Consider the following 11,599-nt stretch of genomic DNA (forward strand, 5'->3'; position numbering starts at 1 on the left):
CTTGTTCATAATTTGCCCCAACTGCCCACGCACACAGTAACTTTTAGTCCCTTGTAGTTTCTTTGCGTTTTGTAGCCGCATAAGGCCTTTGTCCAGGTGCAGCACCGCAGCTAAGGGTTCCAGATCCCAGCCTGTCTCACTTCCGCCTAAACCCCTCAAGACCCGGGACAGGGGCCTGAGGGGCCTCAGTCAACGCGACTGAGGTCCAAACATGGGTCGGGGAAGTTCATAAGGAAAACGTTATTGAGAAGGGGTCGGAGGGCTGACGCAAGCCGCCACCACAGCGGACCGCACAGTCTGGAAGGCCCCTGCTTCGACCTACCTGAGGCCACAGCCCAGAGCTCCCGACCCGCACCCCGCGAAGTCCAGGACGTTTGAGGCCGCACGCGGGGCCGCCGCCGCGAGGCGGACGGGCGCGATCCCGGGCGTTCGTCCCCCACCCCGCCCCTCGCGTACCGGTGTCGGCAGCGGGTGATGCGGCCCCTTTAAGTCCCGGCCGCCCCGCCCTTCGCAGCCAACTCCGCGGCGGCCCGGGATCCAGGCCGGGCCGCGGCTCTCGCCGCCAAGCCTAACCCAGCCCGGCCCGGCCCGGCCCGAGCGCCGAGCCTAGGCCGTCCGCTTCCCACAGCCTGGAGGAGCCGGCGGTGCGGCGCCCGGCCCGGTCCGCAGCCCGGCAGGCCGGCCCGCACCTCCGCCCGGCCCCGGGCTCGCAGCCCGTCCCCGCCCCGGGGCCGGGGCCCCTGCAGCCTCCCGGTCCCGGCGCTCCGGCCCCGGCCCCCCGGGCCATGCGGCCTCGGCCCCGCCGGCGCCCACCGCGTACCTGAGGAGATGAGGCTCCGCAATGGCGCCTTCCTGACGCTGCTGCTCTTCTGCCTGTGCGCCTTCTTCTCGCTCTCCTGGTACGCGGCGCTCAGCGGCCAGAAAGGTGAGCCCCTCCCCCGCCGGCCCTGCCCCGCTCCCCTCCCGCCCCGGCGCCGGCCTCGGGAGCCGGGCTCGGGCGCCCGCCGCGGACGGCGGCCGGAAGCCGGCGCCGGCGCCCCTTCCCCGCCCGGCCGGCGCGGGAGGACGCCCCTCCCTCCGCGCCCCCACTTGTTTGCTGCCGGAGTAACGAAATTCTCCTCGGGCCGGGGCTGGGCCTCGAGGCGGGGGCCGGGCGGACGCTCGGCACTGGCCTCCGCGAGTTTTGCCCGCGCTGGGGCGGGTCGCTCCCTCTGGCGAGCGGGGGACCTCAGAGTTCTCAGAAAGGGAAGCGAGCCCCAGGGGCAGAGGCGGCCCCGCCGGCCCCGGGCACATGGACGCCCCGTTTCCGAGAGCCGCGTGAAGTGGCAGCCGGACGTCCAGGTGGCACTGTCACCTGCCGCCACCGCTCCACCCCGGCCCGCTCCGCGTGCGGCTCCCCGGGGCCTCAGCAGCCCTCCTCCGGAACGTCTGGCCCCAGGACTCCTCCGCGGGGATGCGGGCGCCGCGGGAGCCTTCCTCGGGCTGCTGGCCTGCGGGGTTCCTTGGGGGCCTCAGGGACAGCCCACCTGGCTACCGCTTCACTTACTTTATGTGGCCTCCCGGGAACTTTGATGAAGCTAGCCAGTCCACCGCCATGGCCCTCCGAGTCTGCTAGCACACTTCGGGCTGAGGGGGCAGACCCCAGCACTGGCTGGAGTTGCTCCATGTTGGTTGGGATGGATGGGGCTGAGTGGAGACTTTGCTGAGGGCACAAGGCTGAGGAGGCCCTCGCAGGCCTCTGTCAACCCAGCCTGCAGCACCAGAGGCAGCAGGAAAAGCTGCTTCCTTCCTGCCTCTGGCTTTCCCTGCAGGAGGCCTAGGCAGGATCCTGCTGAGGCTGCTGACCTCAGCCTCCCTTGCACCCCCTGCTTCCCTGTCCCCAGCAGAGGCTGCAGAAGGATCCGGAGCCTTTCTGACCCTCGAAGTCCCCGTGTCCCCACCTGGCTCTTGCCTGCCCAGCTCAGCCCAGCCCTGTTTGGGTGGAGGCTGGGGCTGTCCTTGGGGCACCAGAGGCCTGGAAGGAGAACCCTAGGACTTGGTACATGGAGGCCACGGCTGGAGCAGAGTTCTCTGTAGATCTATGTATGTGGAGTGTATGACCCAGGCAAGGGCATGGCTGGGGCAGAGTGCTGTGTGGGTGAGGTGTGTCACCTAGGGGAGGACATTTTGGACCCTTGGGAGAGTGGCCAGGTAGGCAGACTGACTTGGAGGCCAAGGTGGTGCCATACCTGATGGGCTGGGGCACATTTGTGCAGTTGTGAGTGAAGTAATGAACCCTTGCACCCTGTCCTGGGCTAGGCCACAGTTCCTGGTGCCTCTTGCTGCAGCCACATGCTCTCAGCTGGATGTCAGGAATTGCAGTGTCAGACCCCCACCTCTGCCAGACACCAGACTGTGAGTCTGACTGGCCACAGTGTCCAGGAGCATGGGAGTGAGGGCGATACCCATGGCTCCATTTAGGCCTACTCTCCCTAGGGGCTTCCCAGGTGGTCCTAGTGGTAAAGAACCTGCCTGCCAATGCAGGAGACTTAAGAGATTTGGGTTCGATCCCTGGGTTGGGAAGATCTCTTGGAGAAGGGCATGGCAATCCACTACAGTATTCTTGCCTGGAGAATCCCATGGACAGAGGAGCCTGACGGACTACAGCCCATGGGGTTGCAAAGAGTCGGACACGACTGAAGCTTCTTAGCAGCAGCAGTAGCAGCTCCGTAAGGGAAGAAGCATCCAGGAGCCTGGTCAAAGAAGTGGGGTTCAGATGCAGGGTCCTTGTCCCTGGGGCCTGAAAGCCCAGAAGCCTGTGACATGTGACAAGAGGGTCACCTGGGCCTTCCCTACTGAGGGCTGCTACTCTTTGGGGGGCCCAGTAAGATCTGGTCTTTGAAGGCCTGAAGAGAAGCCCGAGTCTGGGCTCTTATATGAACCTTTCTCATTTTTACATTCAGATGACTGTATTAAGCCTGCAGGGAAGCCAGACTAAATCTGAGACCAGACTGGACCTTGGCCTCCAGTTTGCAGTGAATAGGGAACTCAGGAGAGGGCTCACCCTGGCATGGATGCTTAGAGGAAAAGCACAGGAACCCAGATCTGTAGGGAAGGGAAGAGGTGGGCAGGGAGCCAGAGAGAAAGGAAAGTAGGAGCAGGTGGCATCCTGGAAGCCAAGGGCCAGGAAGGACAGATAGGCCTTGGCAAGACGGACCCTGGATGCAGGTTTCAGGCTCACTTTCACATCCAGCCTTGACAAAATTTGTGCATCAGCTCCACTAATGCTCCAGTTATAGCCCTGCTAAAGGTCCCCAGGGAAGGCAGCAGCTCTCCAGGGGGTTATCCTCAGCCACACTGCCCTCCCCTGTGTCTAGGCTGTCCCCTCTCTTAGACTTCAGCAATGATGGATGCCCATCTTGACCCCTGGGAGGGTGGATGCAAACCCTGGAGAGGAGGTGGACACCTGCCCCCGTCCCCATGCTTCTGCCTTCACTGGGCCTGGCACCTACCTGTGCCTCTCTGAGCCTATTTTCCATCCCTCAGTACAGGGCACAAGGTCTGTGCCCCAGCTTCAACCTTGAAATCTGTTTCTTTAATGAGGAGGGAACCAAAGGGAAGCTTGTGGTCTGTAGGCCTCAGATATCTTGATTATTTTGCCTTCTGGTAGAGGGAGCGGCAGGAAAGCCTCCAATAGTGTGACCACAGCTGCCCCCAGGACTTGGAAAGAGGAAAGCTGGCAAGAGGACCAGGGTAGGAAGCAGGCTGTGCCCAGGCCTCAGTGGTCAGGGTGATTCAGGTCAGCAGGGCCCACCTCTGGGTCCACCTAGGTTGGACAGAGCTCAGCCTACTTAAAAATCAGAGAAGGCCATGTGTGGGGGGAGTGGGGGCAGCAGGCAGAGAGACTGAGGCCTCCTTACATTCCCTCCACCTCACAGAGGGCCCCGCTGGGTAGAGCCAGTAGCATTGGGGTGGGTATCAGGGACAGTAGGTAGGTAGGTGGAGACTGTGCAGGACGGAGGCCACCTCCCTGCTCAGGCAGCTCTGAACCACACCCTGCTGGGCCTCAGCACTCCCCAGTGACCCTTCCTGTTGGCCGCTGGGCGTGGCCAGCTCCCTGTTTAAAGGGTCTGGTTTCTGGGGTAACCTGGCCTCAGAACCCAGTGCAGAGCCTCAAAGAATTGGTAGCCAGACTCCTAACTCCCGCCGCAGTGGGGCTGCTCCTGAACACAGAAGCTCTACGTGGCCTGGCCTTTGGCCCCAGGGGCGGCATGTGGGGAGGGAGACTGGGGCTCCAGACTTTGGAGTGCCTTATCAAGGATCTGCTTGGCTCCCCTGCTCTTCTCTCCACCCACTGCCCCCCCCCCCCCCAATCATCTCTGTCCTTCCTAGGGGCTACTCCTTTTTCTTTTTCCGGAACTTAGCACTTAGACCTCTGCCCTAGGTACAGAAAGGGGGTGTCCTGGGATGACCGAATTTTGCCTTGGTCATGACCTTTGGAGTATCTGGTTGTGGCGAAGTGACACCGTCCCAGGGCATTCTGGGGTTTGTGATCCCCCTGAGGGATCAAGGAATATAAGAGCTGCCTGAGGATGAGAGAGGAGAAATCTAGAAGGCTTCCTAGACTTGGAGATTTTGCACCAAGGCCTTGAAGGCTCCATGGGCTTTCATTAGGCACAGAGGAGAAAAGGGAATCCCAGGCAGATGAAACAAGCATGTGTGAAAGCATAGATGTCAGACGAGGAAAAGGCAGTGTGTGAAAGCAAATAAAGAGGGCAAAAGCCAGGTCCAAAAAGGCCTTGAGAGTGAACAGCCTGGCAGGACCTGGCTGCCTCAGCAGCAGCAGCAGATGGCACTGTTGTTTCTGTCTCATTCTTGATTGCTTGGCCCTGCCAGACCAGTGGAGCCAGGTACTTGGCACCCTGGGGCTCCCTGTCCACTGTCAGGCAGTCCCACCTCTGGGCTGCTTCAGGCCCATGTCCTCAGAGCCTGCAGATGGGACCCAGCTGGATACAGGTTCCTCTGGGTGGCATGGCATAGGCCTGGGACAGCTCTTCAGAGAAGCGGGCCACAGGGCATTGAGAGCTTGAGTTCCCTCTCTGCTGTTGCCTTGCTGAGGGACCTGTGACTCGTTTTTCAACTTCATTTGCTCCTCTGAGCACTGGCAGCTGTAACTGCAGCAGTCCCCCCACCACCCCCCACTGTGTGAGATTATGAATCCAGAGCTGGTGTCTAGTGTAGAATGTCCGGGGCTCGGTCCTACTTGGAGGATAGGAGGGGATGTTCAGGGAGGTTTTCTGTCCCCAGGGAGCTTTGGGGATGGGGCTGCCTGTGATCTCTGTGAAGTGGGGTGGGAAGCCAACTGCAGAGACTGAAAGAAGGGACAAGGGAAGGCTGGCCTCAACATCAGAACTGCTTGAGGAAGGTGGGTCTTGGATGGCACCTTGGATGTCCTACCTCCTGGAAGGAGGAGATGCTGCAAGGAGCTACTGGGAGGAGAGAATTCAGTCCTAGGCTTTTCCACCTCTAGCTTAGTTTGTCCCACCTGGGCCTGGAAGTGATCCTGCAGCCTTCCCACTTCAGACATCTCCTCTGGAGAAAATAAAGGGAGAGCCCTGGAGAGGGCTAATTCCCCCTGTGGAGGCTTTTCTTCTGCAGGTGTGAGTGTCCCTGTGACTTCAGGGTGACTCTTATGTAAGCCCATGTGACTCACATGTAGCAGGCATGTGAACAGATGTGAACAGATACGTGTGCTGACACACTCAGGGGGCAGCAGGTCTAGGCTGCCCCCTGGTGACAGCATGCATACCACTCACAGGTGATGTGGTGGACGTCTACCAGCGGGAGTTCCTGGCCCTGCGTGACCGCTTGCATGCAGCCGAGCAGGAGAGCCTCAAGCGCTCCAAGGAGCTCAACCTGGTGCTGGATGAGATCAAGAGGGCCATGTCCGAGAGACAGGCACTGCGAGATGGAGACAGCAATCGCACCTGGGGCCGCCTAACTGGTGAGGTGCGGGAGTGCGACGCAGTGGGGACGCGAAGCTGATGGTTAAGCTTGTTGTCTGACCTGCCCCTTCCCGACCCACCCAGAGGATCCACGCCTGAAGCCGTGGAACGTCTCGCACAAGCACGTGCTGCACCTGCCCACTGTCTTCCACCACCTGCCACACCTGCTGGCCAAGGAAAGCAGCCTGCAGCCGGCCGTGCGCGTGGGCCAGGGCCGCACCGGAGGTAGGGCGGCCCAGGAGAGGCCAGAGGCGGGCGGTGGGGCGATCCCCACATGTACCCAGGGCCGACTCTCCGCGTCCCCGCAGTGTCGGTGGTGATGGGCATCCCCAGCGTGCGGCGCGAGGTGCACTCCTACCTGACGGACACGCTGCACTCACTCATCTCAGAGCTGAGCCCACAGGAGAAGGAGGACTCGGTCATCGTGGTGCTGATTGCTGAGGCGAGTGGGCGGGGCCAGGCAGGGGGGGCGTGCCCTGCAGGGCACGCGGCAGAAACGGGCAGGGAGAGGAAAACTGCAGGGTTTCAGAGGAAGAGACTCGCAAGTTCAGCTGTTGGTTTCATTCACAAACTTGTCATGGTAAAAAATTGAAAGAGACAGTTTACTTTCCCCTCCTGAGGATGTGAAGTTACATAGTCCGCCCCACCCCTTGGCCCCAGGTATCTAGAAGGGCTTTTTCTGAGGCACCCATGGTCCCTAGGCCCAGCCTTACTTAGCCTTTAGGACGGTAGGAGAAAGGCTGTCCTTCCCCCAGCCTTTTCTTCCAGGCCACTTGGGGTGACAGCCTGACTGAGGGAGGGCACTTGGTCTTCCCACAGACTGACCCGCAGTATACCTCGCTGGTGACAGAGAATATCAAGGCCTTGTGAGTACTGACAGCCCAGCGTGGCTGGTGAAGGGAGGACTCTGTGAGGTGTTGGGCAGGCAGGTGCCTTCCATCTGTGGGGAGGGTGCTTCCCGCCTTGGCTGTGGGGGTGGGTGTGTAGAGACGGCCCAACCCCTCTGAATCCTCTCTGTGTCCGTAGGGTGCGTGTGGTGTTGGGGGATGTCTGCCTGGTGGGCTTTAAGTAAAGGACGACGGGGTCTAGCTAGCTCAGCTGGAGTCTGCACACTCACTGGGCCTTCCTGTCCCCAGGTTCCCTACGGAGATCCATTCTGGGCTCCTGGAAGTCATCTCCCCTTCTCCCCACTTCTACCCTGACTTCTCCCGCCTCCGAGAGTCCTTTGGGGACCCCAAGGAGAGAGTCAGGTACTAGTCCTATCCCTCTCCCTGTGCCCCCAGCAACCTGCCCACCTGTGCTAAGGAACCGAGCCTGTGGGTGTCTTGAGTCCCAAGTCCTTTTCTGCAGTGCCTCCGTTGTTCCACTGGAGGACCCCTGCATGGGGGGGGCCTGCTACCCACTCAGTCGCCTGTGTGGTGGCCACACTGGAGGTGGGGGTCTGAGCTCTTGAGGCCCCTGCCCCTGGTCCACAGGTGGAGGACCAAACAGAACCTTGATTACTGCTTCCTCATGATGTATGCACAGTCCAAAGGCATCTACTACGTGCAGGTGAGCACGGGTACCCGGCTCCGTCCCCCTCCCCCTGCACGGGCCTGGGTGGTGAGCCCTGCCCTCCCTGTGCCCATCCTGAGTCCTGGCCCCTTCTCCCTACCCACCACTGTGCAGCTGGAAGATGACATCATAGCCAAGCCCAACTACCTGAGCACCATGAAGAACTTTGCACTCCAACAGCCCTCGGAAGACTGGATGATCCTGGAGTTCTCCCAGCTGGGCTTCATTGGTGTGCCAGCCCCCTCCCTGCCCACCTGGCCTCTGTCTGCCCACTTCTGCCTCTGTCATCAGCTCTCAGCCCCCTGCCCTGTTCCCAAGCCCAGGTCAGGCTCTGAGCCTTTTCCTAGAGTGTCCGCTGTAGCCCCACCTGGCCTATTCCTGCCTGCCCCTCTGCATCAAGATGTTTGGGCTCCCCGGCCCATCCACCCTCTTCTTACCCACACCTGCCTGCAGCCAGCCAGAGGTTTTGCTGTGGAACCCTCCCCGGAGTCCCCCACAGTGATTAAGAGGAAGTAGGTCAGGGCAGAGCTGCCTTCTCAGCACCCTTTTCCCCTGCTCCTGCCCTCAGGGAAGATGTTCAAGTCGCTGGACCTGAGCGTCATTGTGGAGTTCATCCTTATGTTCTACCGGGACAAGCCCATTGACTGGCTCCTGGACCACATTCTGTGGGTGAAGGTCTGCAACCCTGAGAAGGATGCGGTGAGCAGGGCCTGCACAGAGACGGGCAGGGGCGGTGGAGCAAGCAGCCTCCGTCAGGGACTGTGTTGGAGAGCGTGCCCCCGACAGGAGGAGACTGTGTGTTGCTGGCTGGAGGAGTTTCTGTCTTCAGAGGTGGAGTTAAGTTAAGCCCCAGTGTGTCACCCTCCCTCCACAGAAGCATTGTGACCGGCAGAAGGCCAACCTGCGGATCCGCTTCAAGCCGTCCCTCTTCCAGCATGTGGGTACTCACTCCTCACTGGCGGGCAAGATCCAGAAACTGAAGGTGGGCAGTGCCGCACTGGAGCCTGGTGGAGCACAGCAGAGCCTGGGCGGAGGCTGGGCCGGAGGGGGCAGGGCAGGCCCAGGCCCGCCCGAGCACTCTGTCCCTCCGCCGCTGCAGGACAAGGACTTTGGGAAGCACGCGCTGCGCATGGAGCACGTGAACCCGCCGGCAGAAGTGAGCACGAGCCTCAAGACGTACCAGCACTTCACCCTGGAGAAGGCCTACTTGCACGAGGATTTCTTCTGGGCCTTCACGCCCTCTGCGGGGGACTTCATCCGCTTCCGCTTCTTCCAGCCGCTGCGACTGGAGCGGTCAGTGCCAGCGCCCACAGATCCTCTTTGGGGGAGGGGGAGGGTGGCTACTGCAGTTCAAGCCTCACCACAAATTTCTGACCCTACAGATTCCCCTCTGTGATCCCCCAGCAGATTATTTACTATTGTTAGGTTTTCTTATCTGAAAAGTGTAGCTCAGAGCAGTAGCTACAGAATTCCCTGGTGGTCCAGTGGAAAGACTCAGGCTTTCAATGCTGTGGACCCGGGTTCAGTCCCTGGTTGGCGAAATAAGATCCATAAGCTGTGTGTGGTGAGGACAAAAAGAAAAGGAACAGTAGCTCCTTCATAAAGGCAAGTCCAGCATCGCCCCCAGGAGCTTGGGGACATAGCCCGTCACCATCAGCCTTATGAGTTAGTTGTCTTGTACAGTCCAGCGACTGCTTTGGGTGGTGCCCAACTTGGCCCAGTACCACAGGGCCCACTGAGAGGCTGTTGCTAAGCCCTGAAAGATGCTGGGATTCTTGGCCTCCGGAGGAGAGGAATTCAACCCCGGGCTAGTGACCAGGCTTGATCACTCAGAGCTTTTGTGTGATAAAGTTTTATTAAAGTATAAAAGAGAGAGAGAAAGCTTTTGACATAGACATCAGAAGGGGGCAGAAAGAGTGCCCCCCTGCTAGTCTTTAGCAGTATGTTGTAGACCTACCAGCAGGCTGCTAATTAGAGAAAGGAGATGTCTCAAAGCTCAGAGAGGCACTAGGCCCCTCATCCACAACATGCATTTTGAGATAACACTGGCACAAGGTGAGTCATCCCAGGCCATAAAGCGATTGACATGAATCTTGAAGAAAGTCAGGTTTCCGAGTACATATATGGTTTCATAACATAGAAGAGGAGAACAATATATGAGTAAAACACACTGGTTTGTTGAGCCCTTGTCGGTTCTGAGTCTTAAGCAGAGCCAACTTGAAGATAGACGGAGTCTAGGATAGATGCATAGTTCATTAACATAGCTTAAGAAAACCATTTCCATAAAAACATTGGTTAGCTCATGGTTTGAGAAAAGTTCAGGTGGAACCAGGTGTCTTCATGGCAACATAGATTTTACCTCCTTTTAATTTCATATAGAGAAGGAAAAAAATGTCTAACCCTTGCAGCCCGTTTCCTCCATTTGGAGACCCCTGGCCTTCCTTCCTGTTACCCCCTGACCACTGACTGCTCTCCTGGCCCAGGCCTGGCCTGTTATCTACTGGGTATCGTGCCTAGGCGGTGCCCCACCCTTACAGCAGCTCACAGGCCTGTCTGGCCGCAGGTTCTTCTTCCGTAGTGGCAACATCGAGCACCCAGAGGACAAGCTGTTCAACACGTCTGTGGAGGTGTTGCCCTTTGATGTGAGTGTGGTGGGGGGTGGGTGTGCACGGAGGCCAGCCCCTCCCACAGCCGCTGGCTTCAGCCCCTGGATTTTGCCCCCAGAACCCCCAGTCAGACAAGGAGGCCCTGCAGGAGGGCCATGCGGTCACTCTGCAGTACCCCCGGAGCCCCGATGGCTACCTCCAGATAGGTGAGTTCAGGGCACCAAGCGGAGCGGGCGAGGCTCGATGAGCAGGGCTCTTGGCCGCCTCTCACTGCTGCGCTCCCCCAGGCTCCTTCTACAAAGGCGTGGCACAGGGTGAAGTGGATCCTGCTTTCGGCCCCCTGGAAGCACTGCGCCTCTCCATCCAGACAGACTCACCTGTGTGGGTCATTCTGAGCGAGGTGACATGGGGCAGGGGATGGGGAGCTGTACCCAGCAGCCAAATCCCAGCTCTCTCTGAAACCCCAGCTGACACTGAGCCTGGTTCTTGCAGATTTTCCTGAAAAAGGCTGACTAAGCTGAGACTTACGAAGGTGCATTTCAGCTGGTCCTGAAGCCCAGGAGACCTGAAATGTCGCCGCAGCCCCCGGAGAGCCAGGCACGGCTGCGCCAGTCTGCGGGGTTCTGCCTGGGACCGTGCTCCGCCGGCCTGGGGTGGCCGCTGGCCCGGAGGCCCCAGGAACTGGTGCTGCCCCGCCCGCCGGCCGCGGGGAAGAGGCAGGCGGCGCCTACACTGTGCCTGAGGCCGGCCGCGCCGCCCAGAGCCGCTCCCTCCTGGCCCCCGTGGGCCAGGCCGTTTTAGAAGAGCTTTCTCCTGGGCACCACTGTCTCTGGCGCGAACACTGGAATGCATATACTACTTTATGTGCTGTGTTTTTTATTCTTGGATACATTTGATTTTTTCACGTTAAGTCCACATATACTTCTATAAGAGCGTTCCTTGTAATAAAGGGTTAATGATGTGTTCGCCTCTAATCCGGCTATATCATCCAGAGCCCCTGCCTTGGCAGCGGGGCTCAGCTTGACCTAGCTTCCATTTCTTGGGAGTGGCGGCTTGATAACTGACGGTCACTGATGGAGCTAGTGTGGAATCCGGGTTCCCCCCCCCCGCCCCAACACTTCCAAGATGACTTTCATCAGAGCACTCCCCCTAGCACCCATTATAGCTCTCAAAGTGCCTGCAGCCGCCTCTCACCAAAGGCACGCCCCCATCACCGCACCCCACGCATTTGTGGGTCTCACCCTGCTGACCCCCATTTCCAAGACCCTGCTCCAGTCCCTGGTCTCTGACCCATTTTAGGGCTCTCAGCCGGCTCAGCGCCTTTGCTGTTACCCAGTTCCTCTCCTCTCCATTCTCAGCTAAAAGCCACCTTTTTAGGGACTATTCCCGGCGGGCATTCCTTCCAGAACTGGGCCCCAAGACACCCAGATGTTTACTGGAGAGCGCCTGTGTGTG

At 59.6% G+C, this 11,599-nt stretch overlaps 1 protein-coding gene and 1 long non-coding RNA gene across 6 annotated transcripts in view; one reads left to right on the plus strand and one right to left on the minus strand.

Annotated features, from left to right (window-relative positions):
• LOC133061654 (uncharacterized) overlaps positions 1-957 on the minus strand; it is a 59,504-nt gene extending 58,547 nt beyond the window's left edge. For all 4 annotated transcript variants that reach the window (XR_009694014.1, XR_009694013.1, XR_009694012.1 and 1 more), the window contains exon 1: positions 821-957. This is a non-coding gene — a long non-coding RNA (uncharacterized LOC133061654). The remainder of the gene's footprint in view (positions 1-820) is intronic.
• MGAT4B (alpha-1,3-mannosyl-glycoprotein 4-beta-N-acetylglucosaminyltransferase B) lies at positions 772-11,105 on the plus strand. Of its 2 annotated transcripts, none has more exons than XM_061149639.1 (15): positions 772-925; positions 5,798-5,983; positions 6,069-6,209; positions 6,293-6,426; positions 6,804-6,850; positions 7,121-7,234; positions 7,460-7,535; positions 7,653-7,767; positions 8,107-8,237; positions 8,413-8,520; positions 8,638-8,831; positions 10,102-10,180; positions 10,263-10,350; positions 10,432-10,544; positions 10,637-11,105. In XM_061149639.1, the coding sequence occupies exons 1-15, from the start codon at positions 829-831 to the stop codon at positions 10,658-10,660; spliced, it is 1,647 nt and encodes a 548-aa protein (XP_061005622.1). In that variant the 5' UTR covers positions 772-828; the 3' UTR covers positions 10,661-11,105. The 2 variants fall into 2 exon arrangements, with proteins under 2 accessions (XP_061005622.1, XP_061005623.1); XM_061149640.1 differs by lacking the exon at positions 772-925 and adding an exon at positions 1,911-2,082.
• The last annotated feature ends 494 nt before the right edge of the window (positions 11,106-11,599 follow it).

Source organism: Dama dama, chromosome 9, assembly GCF_033118175.1.
Source record: "Dama dama isolate Ldn47 chromosome 9, ASM3311817v1, whole genome shotgun sequence".
NCBI classification, from domain to species: domain Eukaryota; kingdom Metazoa; phylum Chordata; class Mammalia; order Artiodactyla; family Cervidae; genus Dama; species Dama dama.